Source organism: Tachyglossus aculeatus (genome assembly GCF_015852505.1).
Source record: "Tachyglossus aculeatus isolate mTacAcu1 chromosome 12 unlocalized genomic scaffold, mTacAcu1.pri SUPER_6_unloc_1, whole genome shotgun sequence".
NCBI classification, from domain to species: Eukaryota; Metazoa; Chordata; class Mammalia; order Monotremata; family Tachyglossidae; genus Tachyglossus; species Tachyglossus aculeatus.
In genome coordinates this window covers 19,709,196-19,727,802 of record NW_024044828.1, presented here as the reverse complement: position 1 = coordinate 19,727,802, position 18,607 = coordinate 19,709,196, and the positions used below count along the sequence as shown (strand labels likewise).

At 54.4% G+C, this 18,607-nt stretch overlaps 1 protein-coding gene across 1 annotated transcript in view; it reads left to right on the top strand.

Moving 5' to 3' along the window:
- Positions 1–17,922, top strand: part of TYRO3 (TYRO3 protein tyrosine kinase) — a 34,816-nt gene extending 16,894 nt beyond the window's left edge. The window contains exons 7-19 of the mRNA XM_038741514.1: positions 1,327–1,504; positions 1,655–1,800; positions 2,513–2,657; positions 3,942–4,071; positions 4,165–4,265; positions 6,179–6,274; positions 6,526–6,606; positions 9,854–9,946; positions 11,232–11,353; positions 13,189–13,298; positions 13,474–13,633; positions 13,729–13,865; positions 16,729–17,922. Coding sequence (XP_038597442.1) covers positions 1,327–1,504; positions 1,655–1,800; positions 2,513–2,657; positions 3,942–4,071; positions 4,165–4,265; positions 6,179–6,274; positions 6,526–6,606; positions 9,854–9,946; positions 11,232–11,353; positions 13,189–13,298; positions 13,474–13,633; positions 13,729–13,865; positions 16,729–17,050 — 1,821 coding nt within the window. The 3' untranslated portion in view covers positions 17,051–17,922. The remainder of the gene's footprint in view (positions 1–1,326; positions 1,505–1,654; positions 1,801–2,512; positions 2,658–3,941; positions 4,072–4,164; positions 4,266–6,178; positions 6,275–6,525; positions 6,607–9,853; positions 9,947–11,231; positions 11,354–13,188; positions 13,299–13,473; positions 13,634–13,728; positions 13,866–16,728) is intronic.
- Positions 17,923–18,607: the final 685 nt, after the last annotated feature.

Genomic DNA, 18,607 nt, shown 5'->3' with positions numbered 1-18,607 from the left:
CTTAATACGGTGCTTAGTACAGTGCTCTGAACACAATGGGCACTCAATAAATAGTAAGGACTGACTGACTGACTAACTGGAACTGGGGAATGGCGTGGGGCATGGCAACCCAGCTCTCCCTCTGGGTGAAAAGGAGGAGTTTCCCCAGTCAGGACAGCCCTGCCCTCTCCTAAGTAATAATAATAATAATGAGGGCATTTATTAAGCGCTTACTACATACAAAGCACTGTTCTAAGCGCTGGGGAGGTTACAAGGTGATCAGGTTGTCCCACAGTGGGGGCGCTCACAGTCTCCATCCCCATTTTCCAGATGAGGTCACTGAGGCACAGGGAAGTGAGGCGACTTGCCCAGCGTCACCCGGCTGACAGTTGGCGGAGCCGGGATTTGAACCCATGACCTCTGACTCCAAAGCCCGGGCTCTTTCCACTGAGCCACGTAGACGTGCTGGCGTTTATTGCTTCGCACATAATAAGCGCTTAACAAATACCATCATTATTATTATATAGAGAAGCAGCGGGGCTCAGTGGAAAGAGCCCGGGCTTTGGAGTCAGAGGCCATGGCTTCTAATCCTGGCTCCACCACAAGTCTGCTGTGTGACCTTGGGCAAGTCACTTCACTTCTCTGAGCCTCAGTTCCCTCATCTGTAAAAATGGGGATTAAGACTGGGAGCCCCACGTGGGACAACTTGATCAATCAATCAATCGTATTTATTGAGCGCTTCCTGTGTGCAGAGCACTGGACTAAGCGCTTGGGAAGTACAAGTTGGCAACATCTAGAGACGGTCCCTACCCAGCAGTGGGCTCACAGTCTAACTTGATCACATTGTATCCCCCCCAGCACTTAGAACAGTGCTTTGCACATAGTACATATTTGCACATATTTATTACTCTATTTATTTATTTATTTTACTTGTACATATCTATTCTATTTATTTTATTTTGTTAGTATGTTTGGTTTCATCTCCCCCTCTTAGACTGTGAGCCCACTGTTGGGCAGGGACTGCCTCTATATGTTGCCAATTTGTACTTCCCAAGCGCTCAGTCCAGTGCTCTGCACAAGTAAGCGCTCAATAAATACGATTGATGATGATGATGACAGTAAGCACTTAACAAATGCCATTATTATTATTATTCATCAATCGTATTTATTGAGCGCTTACTGTGTGCAGAGCACTGTACTAAGCGCTTGTTGTTATTATTATTGAGCACCTGCTAGGTGCGATGCCCTGCGCTGACTGAACGCAGTACAAAATAAATAAGGCCGCGTTCCCCGTCCGCGGGAGCTTCGGCCCCGGGACGCTTTCCCAGTCTCTCCTTCTCCTGGTAGGTAGCTGAAGCCCCCGGCGACTGGGAAGTCCTGGCCGTGGTGGTCCCCGTGCCCCCCTTCACCTGTCTCTTGCGGGGCCTGGCACCGGCTACCAACTACAGTCTCCGGGTGCGCTGTGCCAACGCCCTGGGACCCTCCCCTTACGCCGACTGGGTGCCCTTCCAGACTTTCAGCTTGGGTAAGGGCGGGCCCGGGGGCTGGGCCGGGTGGAGGGGGGATTTTCCCACCGCCCCAAGGGCTCAGATCCGGATGCCCCCCGACGCCGGCCAAGGGGGAGAGGGCTGGGCCCGGAGGGTCGGGGGGATCCTCATCTCTGCCCTTCCCCCAGCTCCAGCTGGTGCCCCCCAGAATCTCCACGCCACCCGCACAGACTCCGGCCTCATCTTGGAGTGGGAAGAGGTTACCCCGGAGGGTCCCAGCGACAGCCCGCTTGGGCCCTATCGGCTATCCTGGGTCCAGGACAATGGGACCCAGGTGAGTGGGTGGCCTCTTCCCTCCCCATCCCGGCGTCCCCGGCCCCCTGTATGGATTCACACACATCCAGATAAAGTCCGCTCCATCCAGGCCTGGAATCCTCCTCTTCCACAATCCAGGATGGAGCCAGTGCAGGGAGAGGGGGTGGAGGAGAGGTAGGGGGAATCCTGGAGGCGAGGTTGGGGCTGGACTCGCCTCCCAGAAGAATAATCTTCGGGGCCCGGTTGGCCAGACCACGGGCCTGGGAATCAAGCAGGCCTGAGTTCTAATCCTGCCTCCGCCGCAGGTCTGCTTGCCTGACCCCTGAGCAAGTCCCTTCACGTGGCTCAGTGGAAAGAGCCCGGGCTTGGGAGTCAGAGGTCGCGGGTTCTGATCCCGACCCCGCCGCTCGTCAGCTGGGTGACTTTGGGCGAGTCACTTCACTTCCCCGGGCCTCAGTTCCCTCGTCTGTATAACGGGGATTAAGACTGAGAGCCCCACGCGGGACAACCCGATCACCTTGTATCCCCCCCAGCGCTTAGAACAGATGCCGTCATTATTATTCACTTCTCGGGGCCCTCAGTTCCCTCATCTGTCAAAAAGGGATGAAGACCCCACACAGGGATGACCGTGTCCCACCCGATTGGCTTGTATCTACCCCGGTGTTTATCGTGGCGCTTAGCACATAGCTAGCACTTAACAAACGCCACAGTTGTTTTTATTCCGGTTGCAGGGGGAGCTGACGGTGCTGGGGACCAGGGCCAACCTCTCGGGCTGGGACCCGCTGAAGGACCTGACGGCCAGAGTTTGTGTGTCCAACGCGGCCGGCTGCGGGCCTTGGAGCCAGCCCCTGCGGGTCTCCTCTCACGACCACGCCGGTGAGGGGGCCGGCGGGGGCTCGGTTCCCCTCCTCGCTCTCCCCCGTACCTTCCCATCCCCTCTCCCCCTCCTCCCTCCCCTCTCCTTCTCATTCATTTCATTCAATCGTATTTATTGAGCTCTTACCGTGTGCAGAGCACTGTACTAAGCACTTGGGAAGTACAAGTTCAGTGCTTAGAACAGTGCCAGCGCTTAGAACAGTGCTTTGCACATAATAAGCGCTTAATAAATGCCATCATTATTATTATAAGTTGACAACATATAGAAACGGTCCCTACCCAACCTTCTCAGTCAGTCGATCAATCAGCCGTATTTATCGAGTCCCTTTCCTTCCCTTAATCAATCAATCGTCTTGACTGAGTGCTGACAGCGTGCAGAGCACTGTACTGTGCGCTTGGGAGAGTACGGCACGACAGAGTTGGTAGACACCCTCCCGGCCCTTTCCTCCTCCCCGGCCCTGATGCCCGCCATTCATTCATTCAATCGTATTTATTGAGCGCTTACCGTGTGCAGAGCGCTGGATTATGTATGCATGTATATATGTTTGTACATATTTATTACTCTACTTATTGATTTATTTTACTTGTACTCCCGCCCGCCCCTGGGCTGACCACCGCCATTCATTCATTCAATCGTATTTATTGAGCGCTTACCGTGTGCGGAGCGCTGGATTTTTAGACTGTGAGCCCACTGCTGGGTAGGGACTGTCTCTATATGTTACCAACTTGTACTTCCCAAGCGCTTAGTACAGTGCTCTGCACACAGTAAGTGCTCAATAAATACGATTGATGATGATGATGATGATGATGGATTATATATGTATGTATATATGTTTGTACGTATTTATTACTCTATTTATTGATTTATTTTACTTGTACATATTTATTCTATTTATTTTATTTTGTTAATATGTTTGGTTTTGTCGGTGGTCTCCCCCTTCTAGACTGTGAGCCCGCTGTTGGGTAGGGACCGTCTCTAGATGTTGCCGACTTGGACTTCCCAAGCGCTTAGTCCAGTGCTCTGCACACAGTAAGCGCTCAATAAATACGATTGAATGAATGAATTAATTAATTAAGCGCTTGGGAAGTACGACTCGGCAACAGATAGAGACGGTCCCTACCCAACAACGGGCTCGCAGTCTAGAAGGGGGAGACAGACAACAAAACAGAACACGGAGACAGGTGTCAATAGAATTATACAAATGGAATTATAGCTATAATGCACATCATTAACAAAATAAATAGAATAGTAAAAACATCTCCCTTCCTCTCCCCCGGCCCCAGGCCGGCAGGGCTCCCCGCACAGCCGCACGTCCTGGGTCCCAGTGGTCCTGGGGGTGCTGACCGCCCTGGTGACAGCGGCGGCCCTGGCCCTGATCCTGCTGCGCAAGAGGAGGAAGGAGACTCGCTTTGGGTGAGCCCGGGGTTGGGGGTCTCCGCCGGAGAGGGGGGTCCCGCGGGGGCGGCCCGTGAATGGGGCCCTCGGATTTCCCTCCTCCGTCCCCAGGCAAGCGTTCGACAGCGTCATGGCTCGGGGAGAGCCCGCCGTCCACTTCCGGGCAGCCCGCTCCTTCAACCGCGAGGGGCCCGAGCGGATCGAGGTCACGCGTGAGTCCCGGGCCTGGAACCTCTCTGGAATCTGGCCCTCTCTTCCCTGTGTTCTCCGCGTGTCCCCCCTCTTCCCTACATTCCCCTTCCTTCCCTGCGTTCTCCTTCTTTCCCCTAGGCCTCTGCAAATCTCCGTCTTTCCCATAGTCCTCTGAATTCTCCCACGGCTTCCCTCTTCTTTCCACGGTCCCTCTCTGTTCCTCCCTCTTTCCCGTGGGCCTTCCCGTCTCCCTCTCCTCCCATCCCCTACTTCCCATCAACCCAGTGGGACTACGTGCTTCTCTAATAAGCGCTCAACAAGTAGGATAATAATAATAATAATAATAATGGCATTTGTTAAGCGCTTACTATGTGCAAAACACTGTTCTAAGCACTGGGGGGGATACAAGGTGATCAGGTTGTCCCACATGGGGCTCACAATCCTAATCCCCATTTTACAGATGAGGTAACTGAGGCTCAGAGAAGTTAAGTGACTTGCCCAAGGTCACACAGCAGACATGTGGCAGAGCCGGGATGTATTTATAATCTAGAGGGAGAGACGGGCAGTAATATAAATAAATTTGGGACGTGTACATTAAAGTTGCAGGGCTGCAGAAGGGAGCGGGGGGAAAAGAAAATGAGGGTGCATTCATTCATTCAGTCGTATTGATTGAGCGCTTACTGTGTGCAGAGCACGGGACTAAGCGCTTGGGAAGTCCAAGTTGGCAACATCTAGAGACGGCCCCTACCCGACAGCGGGCTCACAGGCTAGAAGGGGGAGACAGAGAACAAAACAAAACATATTAACAAAATAAAATAAATAGAATAAATATGTACAAATAAGCAGTCAGGGAAGACCTCTTGGAGGAGATGTGCCTTCAATAAGGCTTTGAAGCAGCGTGGCTCAGTGGAAAAGAGCCCGGGCTTTGGAGTCAGAGGTCATGGGTTCAAATCCCGGCTCCACCAATTGTCAGCTGTGTGACTTTGGGCAAGTCACTTAATCAATCAATCAATCGTATTTATTGAGCGCTTACTCTGTGCAAAGCACTGTACTAAGCACTTGGGAAGTACAAGTTGGCAACATAGAGACAGTCCCTACCCAGCAGTGGGCTCACAATCTAAAAAGGGGGAGACAGAGAACAAAACCAAACATACTAACAAAATAAAATAAATAAAATAGATATGTACAAGTAAAATAAATAAAATAAAATAAAACAAAGTCAAAACTTAACTTCTCTGTGCCTCAGTTACCTCATCTGTAAAATGGGGATGAAGACTGTGAGCCCCACGTGGGACCACCTGACCACCTTGTAACCTCCCCAGCGCTTAGAATAGTGCTTTGCACATAGTAAGCGCTTAATAAATGCCATTATTATTATTATTATTATTATTATTATTATTATTTGAAGGTGAAGAAATTGTCCGTCACATATGGAAAGGGAGCAGAAGTTGGTTTGGTTTTGCGGGGCGGGGCGGGGGGGGTCCCAGGGCCATGGGACCCCACCCCGCACTGAGGGCTCACCCTTCCCCCCCGGTCCAGTGGATAACTTGGGGATCAGTGAACAAAACCAAACATACTAACAAAATAAAATAAATAAAATAGATATGTACAAGTAAAATAAATAAAATAAAATAAAACAAAGTCAAAACTTAACTTCTCTGTGCCTCAGTTCCCTCATCTGTAAAATGGGGATGAAGACTGTGAGCCCCACGTGGGACCACCTGATCGCCTTGTAACCTCCCCAGCGCTTAGAATAGTGCTTTGCACGTAGTAAGCGCTTAATAAATGCCATTATTATTATTTGAGGGTGAAGAAATTGTCCGTCACATATGGAAAGGGAGAAGAAGTTGGTTTGGTTTTTGTTGGGGGGGGGGGTCCCTGGGCCATGGGACCCCACCCCGCACTGAGGGCTCATCCTTCCCCCCCGGTCCAGTGGATAACTTGGGGATCAGCGACGAGCTGAAGGACAAACTGGAGGACGTGCTCATCCCGGAGCGGCGGTTCACCCTGGGCCGCATGTTGGGCAAAGGTGACGATCCCGGGTGGAAGTGGGGCTGGGGGGGATAACGGCGGATAACGGGGTGGCCGGGGTGGGAATGGAGGGGCTCTCCCGGGTCCCCTCATCCGGGACCACCTCTCCACGGCGGGACGGGAGGCCTTTTGGGCCGGCCGGGAGGAAGCGGCTGGGCTCCGGCTGCCCCGGGCCCCGGTGGGGCAGCCAGGGGTGGGCCGGGATCCCCTCCTCACCTTCCTCCCTGTGGCCCCCCGGGTGGCTCCTAGGGGAGTTTGGATCCGTGCGGGAGGCCCAGCTGAAGCAGGAGGACGGTTCCTTCGTGAAGGTGGCCGTGAAAATGTTGAAAGGTGGGTAGAGAGTCGGGGGTGCAGGGTGGTATATATGTATATCCTGTATATATGCGTAGGGACTGTCTCTATATGTTGCAAACTTGTACTTCCCAAGCGCTTAGTACAGTGCTCTGCACACAGTAAGCGCTCAATAAATACGATTAGACTGAGCCCCTTCCTTCCTCTCCCCCTTGTCCCCCTCTCCATCCCCCCATCTTACCTCCCTCCCTTCCCCACAGCACCTGTATATATGTATATGTGTTTGTACATATTTTTTTACTCTATTTCTTTATTTAATTTATTTGTACATATCTATTCTATTTATTTTATTTTGTTAGTATGTTTGGTTTTGTTCTCTGTCTCCCCTTTTTAGACTGTGAGCCCACTGTTGGGTAGGGACTGTCTCTGTATGTTGCCAATTTGTACTTCCTAAGCGCTTAGTACAGTGCTCTGCACATAGTAAGCTCTCAATAAATACTATTGATGATGATGATGATGATGATGATATGTATATATGTTTGTACATATTTATTACTCTATTTTACCTGTACATATCTATTCTATTTATTTTATTTTGTTAATATGTTTGGTTTTGTTCTCTGTCTCCCCCTTCTAATAATAATAATAATAATGATAGCATTTATTAAGCGCTTACTATGTGCAAAGCACTGTTCTAAGCGCTGGGGAGGTTACAAGGCAATCAGATTGTCCCAAAGGGGGCTCGCAGTCTTCATCCCCATTTTACAGATGAGGGAACTGAGGCCCAGAGAAGTGAAGTGACTTGCCCAAAGTCACACAGCTGACAAGGGGCGGAGCTGGGATTCGAACCCATGACCTCTGACTCCAAAGCCCGTGCTCTTTCCACTGAGCTACGCTGCTTCTCCTAGCACCTAGAAGCTACGCTGCTTCTAGACTGTGAGCCCACTGTTGGGTAGGGACTGTCTCTATATGTTGCCAACTTGGACTTCCCAAGCGCTTAGTCCAGTGCTCTGCACACAGTAAGCGCTCAATAAATACGATTGATGATGATGATGATGATGGTCCTGGTGGAGGTGGGGGGCGGTGGGGATTGACGAACAGGTTGGGGGCCCCCCAAAAGCAAGCAGAGGGGCAGTGGGGGATGGAGAGAGGGGCCCTGAAAGGAAGTGGGAATAGTGGGAGACAGTGGGGAGCCCTGACTGGGAGCCTGTGAGCCCACTGTTGGGTAGGGACCATCTCTATATGTTGCCAGCTTGTCCTTCCCAAGCGCTTAGTACAGTGCTCTGCACACAGTAAGCGCTCAGTAAATACGATTGATTGATTGATTGAAAGGAAGTGGGAATAGTGGGAGGCAGTGGGGAGCCCTGACTGGGAGACTGTGAGCCCACTGTTGGGTAGGGACCGTCTCTATATGTTGCCAGCTTGTCCTTCCCAAGCGCTTAGTACAGTGCTCTGCACACAGTAAGCGCTCAATAAATACGATTGATTGATTGATTGATTGAAAGGAAGTGGGACTAGTGGGAGGCAGTGGGGAGCCCTGAAAGGAAACTTTGGGAGTTGTCTCAGGCCCCCTCTGCAGGGAGGGTCAATTAATCAATCAATGAATGGTGTTTATTGAGCACCTCTTAAGTGCAGAGCACTGTACTAAGCTCTCAGGAGAGTGGGAGACAATAGAGTTAGCATTACGTTCCCTGCACTTAATAGGTTTACAGTTTAGAGGCTCTCTGGCCGCTCCATGTTCTCCAGGCTTTGACTGCCTGCGGGGGCCGGGGAGGGGGGGGGCATCCAGCAGTGGGGGCGGGTTCTAATTGGATTCAGTCATTCAATCGTATTTATTGAGCGCTTACTGTGTGCAGAGCACTGTACTAACCGCTTGGGAAGTCCAAGTTGGATTTATTCATTCATTCAATCGTATTTATTGAGCACTTACTGTGTGCAGAGCACTGTACTAAGTGCTTGGGAAGTACAAGTTGGATTCATTCATTCATTCAATCGTATTTATTGAGCGCTTACTGTGTGCAGAGCACTGTACTAAGTGCTTGGGAAGTACAAGATGGATTCATTCATTCATTCAATCGATTTATTGAGTGCTTACTGTGTGCAGAGCACTGTACTAAGCACTTGGGAAGTGCAAGTTGGATTTATTCATTCATTCAATCATATTTATTGAGCACTTACTGTGTGCAGAGCACTGTACTAAGCGCTTGGGAAGTACAATAATAATAATAATAATAATAATGACAGCATTTGTTAAGCACTTACTATGTACAAAGCACTGTTCCAAGCGCTGGGGGGATACAAGGTGATCAGGTTGTCCCACGTGGGGCGCACAGTCTTCATCCCCATTTTCCAGATGAGGTAACTGAGGCTCAGAGAAGTGAAGTGACTTGCCCAAAGTCACACAGCGGACATGTGGCGGAGCCGGGATTCGAACCCGTGACCTCTGACTCCAAAGCCCGGGCTCTTTCCGCTGAGCCACGCTGCTTCTCTTACAAGTTGGCAACCTATAGAGACGGTCCCGACCCAACAGCGGGCTTACGGTCTAGAAGGGGGAGACAGACAAGAAAACAAAACACATTAACAGAATTAAATAAATACCCTCCGGGGCCGCCGCTGCCAGTGGAAAATGGCTAGCCGCCGCTCTGCCCTGGCATTCGATCGTATTTACTGAGCGTTTACCGTGTGCAGAGCACGGCAGTAAGCGCTCGCGGGAGTACGCTACAACAATAAACAGACACATTCCCCTCAATCGATCAATCGTATTTATTGAGCGCTTACTGTGTGCAGAGCACTGTACTAAGCGCTTGGGAAGTCCAAGTTGGCAACATATACAGACAGTCCCTACCCAACATCATCATCATCATCAATTGTATTTATTGAGCGCTTAATGTGTGCAGAGCACTGTACTAAGCGCTTGGGAAGTCCAAGTTGGCAACATATAGAGACAGTCCCTACCCAACATCATCATCATCATCATCAATTGTATTTATTGAGCGCTTACTGTGTGCAGAGCACTGGACTAAGCGCTTGGGAAGTCCAAGTTGGCAACATATAGAGACAGTCCCTACCCAACATCATCATCAACATCAATTGTATTTATTGAGCGCTTACTGTGTGCAGAGCACTGTACTAAGTGCTTGGGAAGTCCAAGTTGGCAACATATAGAGACAGTCCCTACCCAACAGTGGGCTTACAGTCTAAAAGTCTACGAGCTTACAGTCTGGGACTCTGGGGTGGGGTGGGGGGTGACCTCCGGAGATGCCACTCTACCCCCCTTCTCCCGCAGCGGACATCATCTCCTCCAGCGACATCGAGGAGTTCCTTCGCGAGGCCGCCTGCATGAAGGAGTTTGACCACCCTCACGTGGCCCAGCTCATCGGTGAGCAGCAGGTGGGGGGCTGGGGGGGACTCCAAAAGCACCCCAGGAGGGGTCAATCAATCAATCAATCAATCAATTGTATTTATTGAGCGCTTACTGTGTGCAGAGCACTGTTCTAAGCACTTGGGAAGTCCAAGTTGGCAACATATAGAGACGGTCCCTACCCAACAGTGGGCTCATGGTCTAAAAAGGGGTCTCGGTTGGGGGGACGGCAGCGGGTGCCACTGGAAGCCGGCGGGCTGGGCTGGTTGGTGTCTTCCTCCCACGGGCACCAGAGTCCCCGCAGGCACCTGTATATCATCAATCGTCATCAATCGTATTTATTGAGTGCTTACTATGTGCAGAGCACTGTGCTAAGCACTTGGGAAGTACAAATTGGCAACATAGAGAGACAGTCCCTACCCAACAGTGGGCTCACAGCCTAAAAGACTGTGTATATGTATATATGTTTGTACATATTTATTACTCTATTTATTTATTTATTTTACTTGTACATATCTATTCTATTTTATTTTGTTAGTATGTTTGGTTTTGTTCTCTTGTCTCCCCCTTCTAGCCTGTGAGCCCACTGCTGGGCAGGGACTGTCTCTCTATGTTGCCAATTTGGACTTCCCAAGCGCTTAGTCCAGTGCTCTGCACACAGTAAGCGCTCAATAAATACGATTGATGATGATGATGAGGGGCACGATGGGGAGCCTGGTCTCCCATCCGCCAAGCTAGCGGATGGGTGGGATGGGGAGCCCATCCGCCAAGCTAGCTCTCTTCCTCCCTTCAACGCCCTGCTGAGAGCTCACCTCCTCCAGGAGGCCTTCCCAAACTGAGCCCCTTCCTTCCTCTCCCCCTCGTCCCCCTCTCCATCCCCCCCATCTTACCCCCTTCCCTTCCCCACAGCACCTGTATATATGTATATATGTTTGTACATATTTATTACTCTATTTATTTATTTATTTATTTTGCTTGTACATATCTATTCTATTTATTTTATTTTGTTAGTATGTTTGGTTTTGTTCTCTGTCTCCCCCTTTTAGACTGTGAGCCCACTGTTGGGTAGGGACTGTCTCTAGATGTTGCCAATTTGTACTTCCCAAGCGCTTAGTCCAGTGCTCTGCACATAGTAAGTGCTCAATAAATACGATTGATGATGATGATGAGGGGCACGATGGGGAGCCTGGTCTTTCTGGCTGGGCGGTGGTTTGGGGGTGAGTGGGTTCGCCGCCCCCGCACACGCCACCGGCCCCCGAAGCATCTGGCTCAGGACGCCCTTTCCCCATCTCCCCCACCCCAGGGGTGAGCTTGAGGAGCCGGGCCAAGGGCCGCCTGCCCATCCCCATGGTCATCATGCCCTTCATGAAGCATGGCGACCTGCACGCCTTCCTGCTCGCCTCCCGCGTCGGGGAGAGCCCCTTCGTGAGTCCCCCGTCACGGGCCGGGGCCGGGGCGGGGGGTGGGAGATGGTGGCCCGGGAGAAGCTGGAGGGGAGACTCCTTGGGAAGGGCAATTCCGTGGTCTCGAACTCTCCTGGGAGGACTGGAAGGAGCAGCCTTCCCCCAGGGAATTTTGGGCCCTGTACTGGACAAAGGTTATGTCCTAATGGCCTGGGAATCAGCAGAACCTGGGTTCTAATCCCGGCTCCCCCACTTGTCTGCCGTGTGGCCTTGGGCAAGTCACTTCACATGTCTGGGCCTCAGTTACCTCATCAGTCAAATGGGGATTAAGATTGTGAACCCCGTGCGGGACAGGGCCTGTGTCCAACCTGACTAGTTTGTATCTACCCCAGCACTTAGAACCATGCCCATCGCATGGTAAGCGCTTAACAAATACCAAAGAAAACAAAGGTCCAGTCTAATTAATTAATGATGGCATTTATTTAGCAGTTACTATGTGCAAAGCACTGTTCTAAGCGCTGGGGAGGTTACAACGTGATCAGGTTGTCCCATGGGGGGGCTCACAGTCTTCATCCCCGTTTTCCAGATGAGGTAACTGAGGCACAGAGAAGTGAAGTGACTTGCCCAAAGTCACCCACCTGACAAGTGGCGGAGCCGGAATTTGAACCCCTGACCTCTGATTCCCAAGCCCGTGTTCTTTCCACTGAGCCACGCTGCAGTCTAGATTGTAAACTCCCTGAGGGCAGGGATCTCGCACGCAGCACGCTACGGGATACGGGAGCTCTGCGCTCAGTAGGTGTTTAGTCGGAAGCATCATTGGATCGATTAGGATCCGGGCCCTGGTAGAGAAGCAGCGTGGCTCAGTGGTAAGAACCCGGGCTTGGGAGTCAGAGGTCGTGGGTTCTGATCCCGGCTCCACCACTTATCAGCTGTGTGACTTTGGGCGAGTCACTTCACTTCTCTGGGCCTCAGTTACCCCCTCTGGAAAACGGGGATGAAGACTGTGAGCCCCATGTGGGACAACCTGATCACCTTGGATCTTCCCCAGCTCTTAGAGCGGTGCTTGGCACATAGTAAGCGCTTAACAAATACCAAAATTATTATTATTATTCTCTGGACCTCAGTTACCCCCTCTGGAAAATGGGGATGAAGACTGTGAGCCCCACGTGGGACAACCTGATCACCTTGGATCTTCCCCAGCTCCTAGAACGGTGCTTGGCACATAGTAAGCGCTTAACAAATACCAAAATTATTATTATTATTCTCTGGACCTCAGTTACCCCCTCTGGAAAATGGGGATGAAGCCTGTGAGCCCCACGTGGGACAACCTGATCACCTTGGAACTTCCCCAAGCTCCTAGAACGGTGCTTGGCACATAGTAAGCGCTTAACAAATACCAAAATTATTATTATTATTCTCTGGACCTCAGTTACCCCCTCTGGAAAACGGGGATGAAGACTGTGAGCCCCATGTGGGACAACCTGATCACCTTGGATCTTCCCCAAGCTCCTAGAACGGTGCTTGGCACATAGTGAGCGCTTAACAAATACCAAAATTATTATTATTATTCTCTGGACCTCAGTTACCCCCTCTGGAAAATGGGGATGAAGACTGTGAGCCCCAAGTGGGACAACCTGATGACCTTGGATCTCCCCCAGTGCTTAGAACGGTGCTTGGCACATAGTGAGCGCTTAACAAACATCATCATTATTATTATCGGTATTATTCTTAACTCTCCCCGCTGGAAGGCCCTTCCCGCCTCGTGGCTTGCTGGATCCGGGAGGCCGCAGGGGCGGGTGTCCCATCCCCCCTGCTCCCTCGGACGCCCACCTCGCTGAAATTAATCTTCCTCCTCAGGACCTACCCCCGCAGACGCTGCTGCGATTTATGGTGGACGTGGCCAGCGGCATGGACTACCTGAGCACTCACAACTTCATTCACCGTGACCTGGCGGCCCGCAACTGCATGTGTGTGGCCCCCATCCCACCCCCGGCCCCGGGGCTCCTCAGGGGTGGGAAGGGCGACCCCCGACCCCGTCTCATTCCGGCCGGGAGCGAGGGTCTCCATGCCTGCTTGGACGTTGGGGACGGCCTCGTCTCCGTCTGTTTGCCCCCTGACCCCTTCTTTCCGCCCTTCGCCCAGGCTGGCCGAGGACATGACCGTGTGCGTGGCCGACTTCGGGCTGTCCCGGAAGATCTACAGCGGTGACTACTACCGGCAGGGCTGTGCGTCCAAGCTGCCCGTGAAGTGGCTGGCGCTGGAGAGCCTGGCAGACAACCTGTACACGGTGCAGAGCGATGTGGTGAGTGACGCCGGGGCGCCCGGGCAGGGAAACGGGGCCTAGCGAGGGGTGGCGGCCGGACACCGGCCTCAACGCCCTCCCCACGGCCGTCCCAGTGGGCGTTCGGCGTGACCATGTGGGAGATCGTGACTCGGGGACAGACGCCGTATGCCGGGATCGAGAACGCCGAGATCTACAACTACCTCATCGGGGGGAACCGCCTGAAGCAGCCGCCGGAGTGTCTGGAGGAAGTGTGAGTGCGAGGTCGGAGGTGGGCGGGGAGCCGGTGGGCTCCGGGGTTGGGGGCGAAGGGGAGACTCCAGGGCCAGAGTCCCGTGGGGAATAGTTTGGAGGTGAGTGGGGCTCTGCAGTCGAAGACTAAAATCTTCCACCCTGCCCTGCCCAGCCTTCCCCCCCTCTCCTTAACCTCCTCTCCCCTTCTCTCCTTTCCCTCCTCTCCCCGCCTCTCCTTTCCCTCCTTTCCCTCCTCTCCTCTCCTTTCCCTCCTCTCCCCTCCTCTCCTCTCCCTCCTCTCCTCTCCCCTCCTCTCCTTTCCCTCCTCTCCCCTCCTCTCCTCTCCCTCCCCTCCTTTCCCTCCTCTCCCCTCCTCTCCTTTCCCTCCTCTCCTTTCCCTCCCCTCCCCTCCCCTCCTCTCCCTCCCCTCCCCTCCTCTCCCTCCCCTCCCCTCCTCTCCTTTCCCTCCCCTCCCCTCCTCTCCCTCCCCTCCCCTCCCCTCCTCTCCCTTCCCTCCCCTCCCCTCCTCTCCCTTCCCTCCCCTCCCCTCCTCTCCTTTCCCTCCCCTCCCCTCCTCTCCTTTCCCTCCCCTCCCCTCCTCTCCTTTCCCTCCCCTCCCCTCCTCTCCTTTCCCTCCCCTCCCCTCCTCTCCTTTCCCTCCCCTCCCCTCCTCTCCTTTCCCTCCCCTCCCCTCCCCTCCTTTCCCTCCCCTCCCCTCCTCTCCTTTCCCTCCCCTCCCCTCCTCTCTTTTCCTTCCTCTCCCCTCCTCTCCTGTCCCTCCTCTCCCCTCCTCTCCTTTCCCTCCCCTCCCCTCCTCTCTTTTCCTTCCTCTCCCTTCCTCTCCTTTCCCTCCTCTCCCTTCCTTTCCTTTCCCTCCTCTCCCCTCCTCTCCTTTCCCTCCTCTCCTTTCCCTCCTCTCCCCTCCTCTCCTTTCCCTCCCCTTCTTTCCCTCCTCTCCTTTCCCTCTTCTCCATTCCCTCCTCTCCCCTCCTCTCCTTTCCCTCCTCTCCCCTCCTCTCTTCTTCCCCTCCCGTCTGCTGGGAGTAAACAGGAACTGGACTTCTCTGAGGAGATGCAGGGGAATCTCAGAAAAGGAAATCGCCCTTGCTCCCTCCCCACCCAATCCCTCCTCCCCTGGGCCAGAGCCAAGGCCGTACTGAGTGTGTTAAATTTAGACGGGAAATCTTCCTGGCTTAAGGACCCCGGACCCTTGGATTGGGGGTTGGAGACTGGAGAGAGAGCAGCCAAGGAGACCCATGGAGCCCCCTCCCCTCCAGTAACTTTTAAATTGGAGCCGAGATAGTCACTGCGGAGGAGAGCGGATGTGAAGCTCAACCCCATCCCATCCTCCCTAACCACCTTCCTGTCTGCCCCATTAAGCCTCCCTCTGGTCTGGGAAACCATACACCTGCGTTGGAAGGACTGGGGCTGGGGGCAGGGGGCTGAAGGGCTGAAAGGGGAGAAAATCAGGGTGGGTAAAGAGGTGGGAGTCGGGTGTCGATGAGTATGAGGAAATGTGATCCGATTGATCCAACATCCCTTGCCCAGATAGGGCCTGGTGTCCGGGGGGACTTAAAGCCTCTGGGGTGATCCTTGTTTTGTGCCTTCTGGGGGTGGGGGGCATAATGGAGGTTGGAAGGGGGAACACGGAGCTGCAACCTAATTAACCCCCCCACACCCCTAAGGGTGTCTGTGTGTGTCTGTGTGTCCATCCAGGGCCAGGGTGGGATCTGAAGAGGCAGCCGGAGGTGACCCCCTCCCCATCTTGCCCCCCCCCTTACCTCCCAGGTGGCCGTTTGGCTTCTCCCTTTCAGTTCAACAGCCTGCTCGCTTCATACTGATGCCCCGAAGAAGGGCAGGGGTCGGCCAGCGGGGAGGCGAGGGGCTGGGCCGGCCAGCCAGCTGGCATCCCGCCAGCAGGGATGGATGCCAGCTGATGCCAGAGCCCAGACGGCCCTGAGAACTGGTCTTGGCCAGGCTCAGGGCCCCGGAGCTGGGGTTGTTCCCACGCCCTGCTCTGCAGCAGCCAGCGGGTATCGGCCTCTTCCCGCCCCTGCCCAGGGGCACTGCTGCGGGGGGTGGGGAGGGGGTAGCCCTTCCAGAGAAGCAGCGTGGCTCAGTGGAAAAGAGCTCGGGCTTTGGAGTCAAAGGTCATGGGTTCAAATCCCGGCTCCGCCAATTGTCAGCTGTGTGACTTTGGGCGAGTCACTTCACTTCTCTGGGCCTCAGTTCCCTCATCTGGAAAATGGGGATGAAGACTGTGAGCCCCCCGTGGGATAACCTGATCACCTTGTAACCTCCCCATCCCTTAGAACAGTGCTTTGCACATAGTAAGCGTTTAATAAATGCCATCATTATTATTATGTACTGTGATGATGATGATGATGAGTGCTCTGCACACTGTAAGCGCTCAATAAATACGATCGATGATGATGATGATGGTATTTGTTAAGCGCTTACTATGTGCAAAGCACTGTTCTAAGTGCTGGGGGTTAGGGCTTGAGTGGGGTGCTCTTCCTCAGGCCCCTTCCCTCCTCCCCCAGGATAATAATAATAATAATAATAATGGCCATCTCAGGATGACCTCTTGCTGTCCCCATCCCTTCCAACATCCAGGAAATAGCTTGCGGAGGCCTTGGAGAGGGATCGTGAAGGGGTCAACTGGTCCTTTGTGCCCCAACTTCCCCAGGCCCGAGGACTGAAGGCCCCGGGGAAGGGCTTGGAAGGGCACAGCGTAGCCCAAGCCTGGTACCAGTTGGTAGGCTAGAACTCTTCAACTGTCCCGGCGCCAACCCCGTCCGGCCCGCGTCCCCCGGCCCGAGCCGCCCACCTGCCCCCCGCAGCCAGGTCTCACCCGGGTGCCCTCTTGTCTCCGTGCCCAGCTACGAGCTCATGTGCCGGTGCTGGACGGCGGACCCCAAGGGGAGGCCGAGCTTCTCGACCCTGCGGCTGGAGCTGGACCAGATCCTGGGCCGCCTGAGCGCGCTGTCCGCCAGCCGCGACCCCCTCTACATCAACGTCGAGGCGGCCGGGGGCGACGCGGGGGCCGCGGCCGGCGGGGTCTCCAGTGACTATCGGTACATCCTGAGCCCCGCGGGGCCGGCCGAGCCGGCCGGAGGAGAGCGGGCGCCGGACGGGGAGGGTGAGGAGGCGCAGGGGTTGCTGCCGCCCTCCGAGAGCCTGCTGGCATCCAAGGGCTGTTAGACCGGCGGGGGACGGGGGGCTGGCCGCTCGGATGCGGGAGACCGGTCCGACTCCGAGGGGGCGGGAGGGGGCTCCTGTGGAGTCCCCCTAAGGGAGCCGGTGGCCAGGGTGGCACCCCGAGGGACCCCGGGGTGCCATCTGGGTCTTCCTGCCGGCCCACTGGACCGAGTGGTTTTCAGGGAATGGGGGAGCTGGCCCTGGGGGTGGCCAACTTCCAGGGGGGTCAAGGGGCATCAGGGAGGGGAAACCGGGCCCCAGCACCACCGGGGCCCTGGGGTCCCCCACACTGCCCGCCATCGACGCCGTGGCCATCGCCTCTTTAGTGCATGCACTGAGCTGGCCCCGGCTCGCCCACGCCGCTGTCGCTGGTTTTAAAATTTGCCAGCCCGCCTCCGTCCAGCCCTGGCAGTGCCCGCTCGGCTGCGGGGGCCCGTGGGGCTTGGGGGACCGAGCCCAGCCCGAATGGGGCTCATCTCTGGGGGGCCTGGGGGCAGAGGTGGTCCCCGCCCGCCCCCAGGAAGCCACCCTGCAGCTGGCGGGGTGGGGGTGGGCCAGTGGGCCAGCTCTGGGTCTGGCCGCTGCCACCGCCCTGGAGAGAAACCGTGTCCTCTGTCTTGCATTGGAGCATGCTACACGAACCTAACCCAACTAACAAAGGAGACTGTGTCTGAGCCCTAGACGCCCCCTTCCCCGGCGTCCCTCGTCCCTTCCCGCTCCACGAGACCCCTTTGTCGGACTCCTGGGGGTGGGGGTGGGAGCTGCCGGACCCACCCCGGTTGCGGTCGCGGGCGATGACTCAGGTAGGATGCGCCCGAATTGTTGTTAGATGCTGTTTAAACACGAGAAAAATAAAACAGAAAACTGAAAAGCTCGTCGGAGGTGGCCGCTCTTTGTTTCAAAAGCAGCGTGGCTCAGCGGAAAAGAGCCCGGGCTTTGGAGTCGGAGGTCGTGGGTTCAAATCCCGGCTCTGCCGATTGTCAGCTGGGTGACTTTGGGCGAGTCGCTTCACTTCCCTGGGCCTCAGTGACCTCATCTGCAAAATGGGGATTGACTGTGAGCTCCCCGTGGGACAACCTGATCACTTTGTAGGCTCCCCAGCGCTTAGAACAGTGCTTTGCACATAGTAAGCGCTTAATAAATGCTATCATTATTCTCTGGGCCTCAGTGACCTCATCTGCAAAATGGAGATTAAGACTGTGAGCCCCCCCGTGGGCCAACCTCATCACCTTGTAACTTCCCCAGAGCTTAGAACGGTGCTTTGCACATAGTTAAGCGCTTAATAAATGCCATCATCATGAGAAGCAGCGTGGCTCAGTGGAAAGAGCCCGGGCTTTGGAGTCAGAGTTCATGGGTTCAAATCCCGGCTCCGCCAACTGTCAGCTGTGTGACTTTGGGCAAGTCACTTCACTTCTCTGGGCCTCAGTTACCTCATCTGTAAAATGGGGATTAATCAATCAATCGTATTTATTGAGCGCTTACTGTGTGCAGAGCACTGTACTAAGCGCTTGGGAAGTCCAAGCTGGCAACATATGGAGACAGTCCCTACCCAACAGTGGG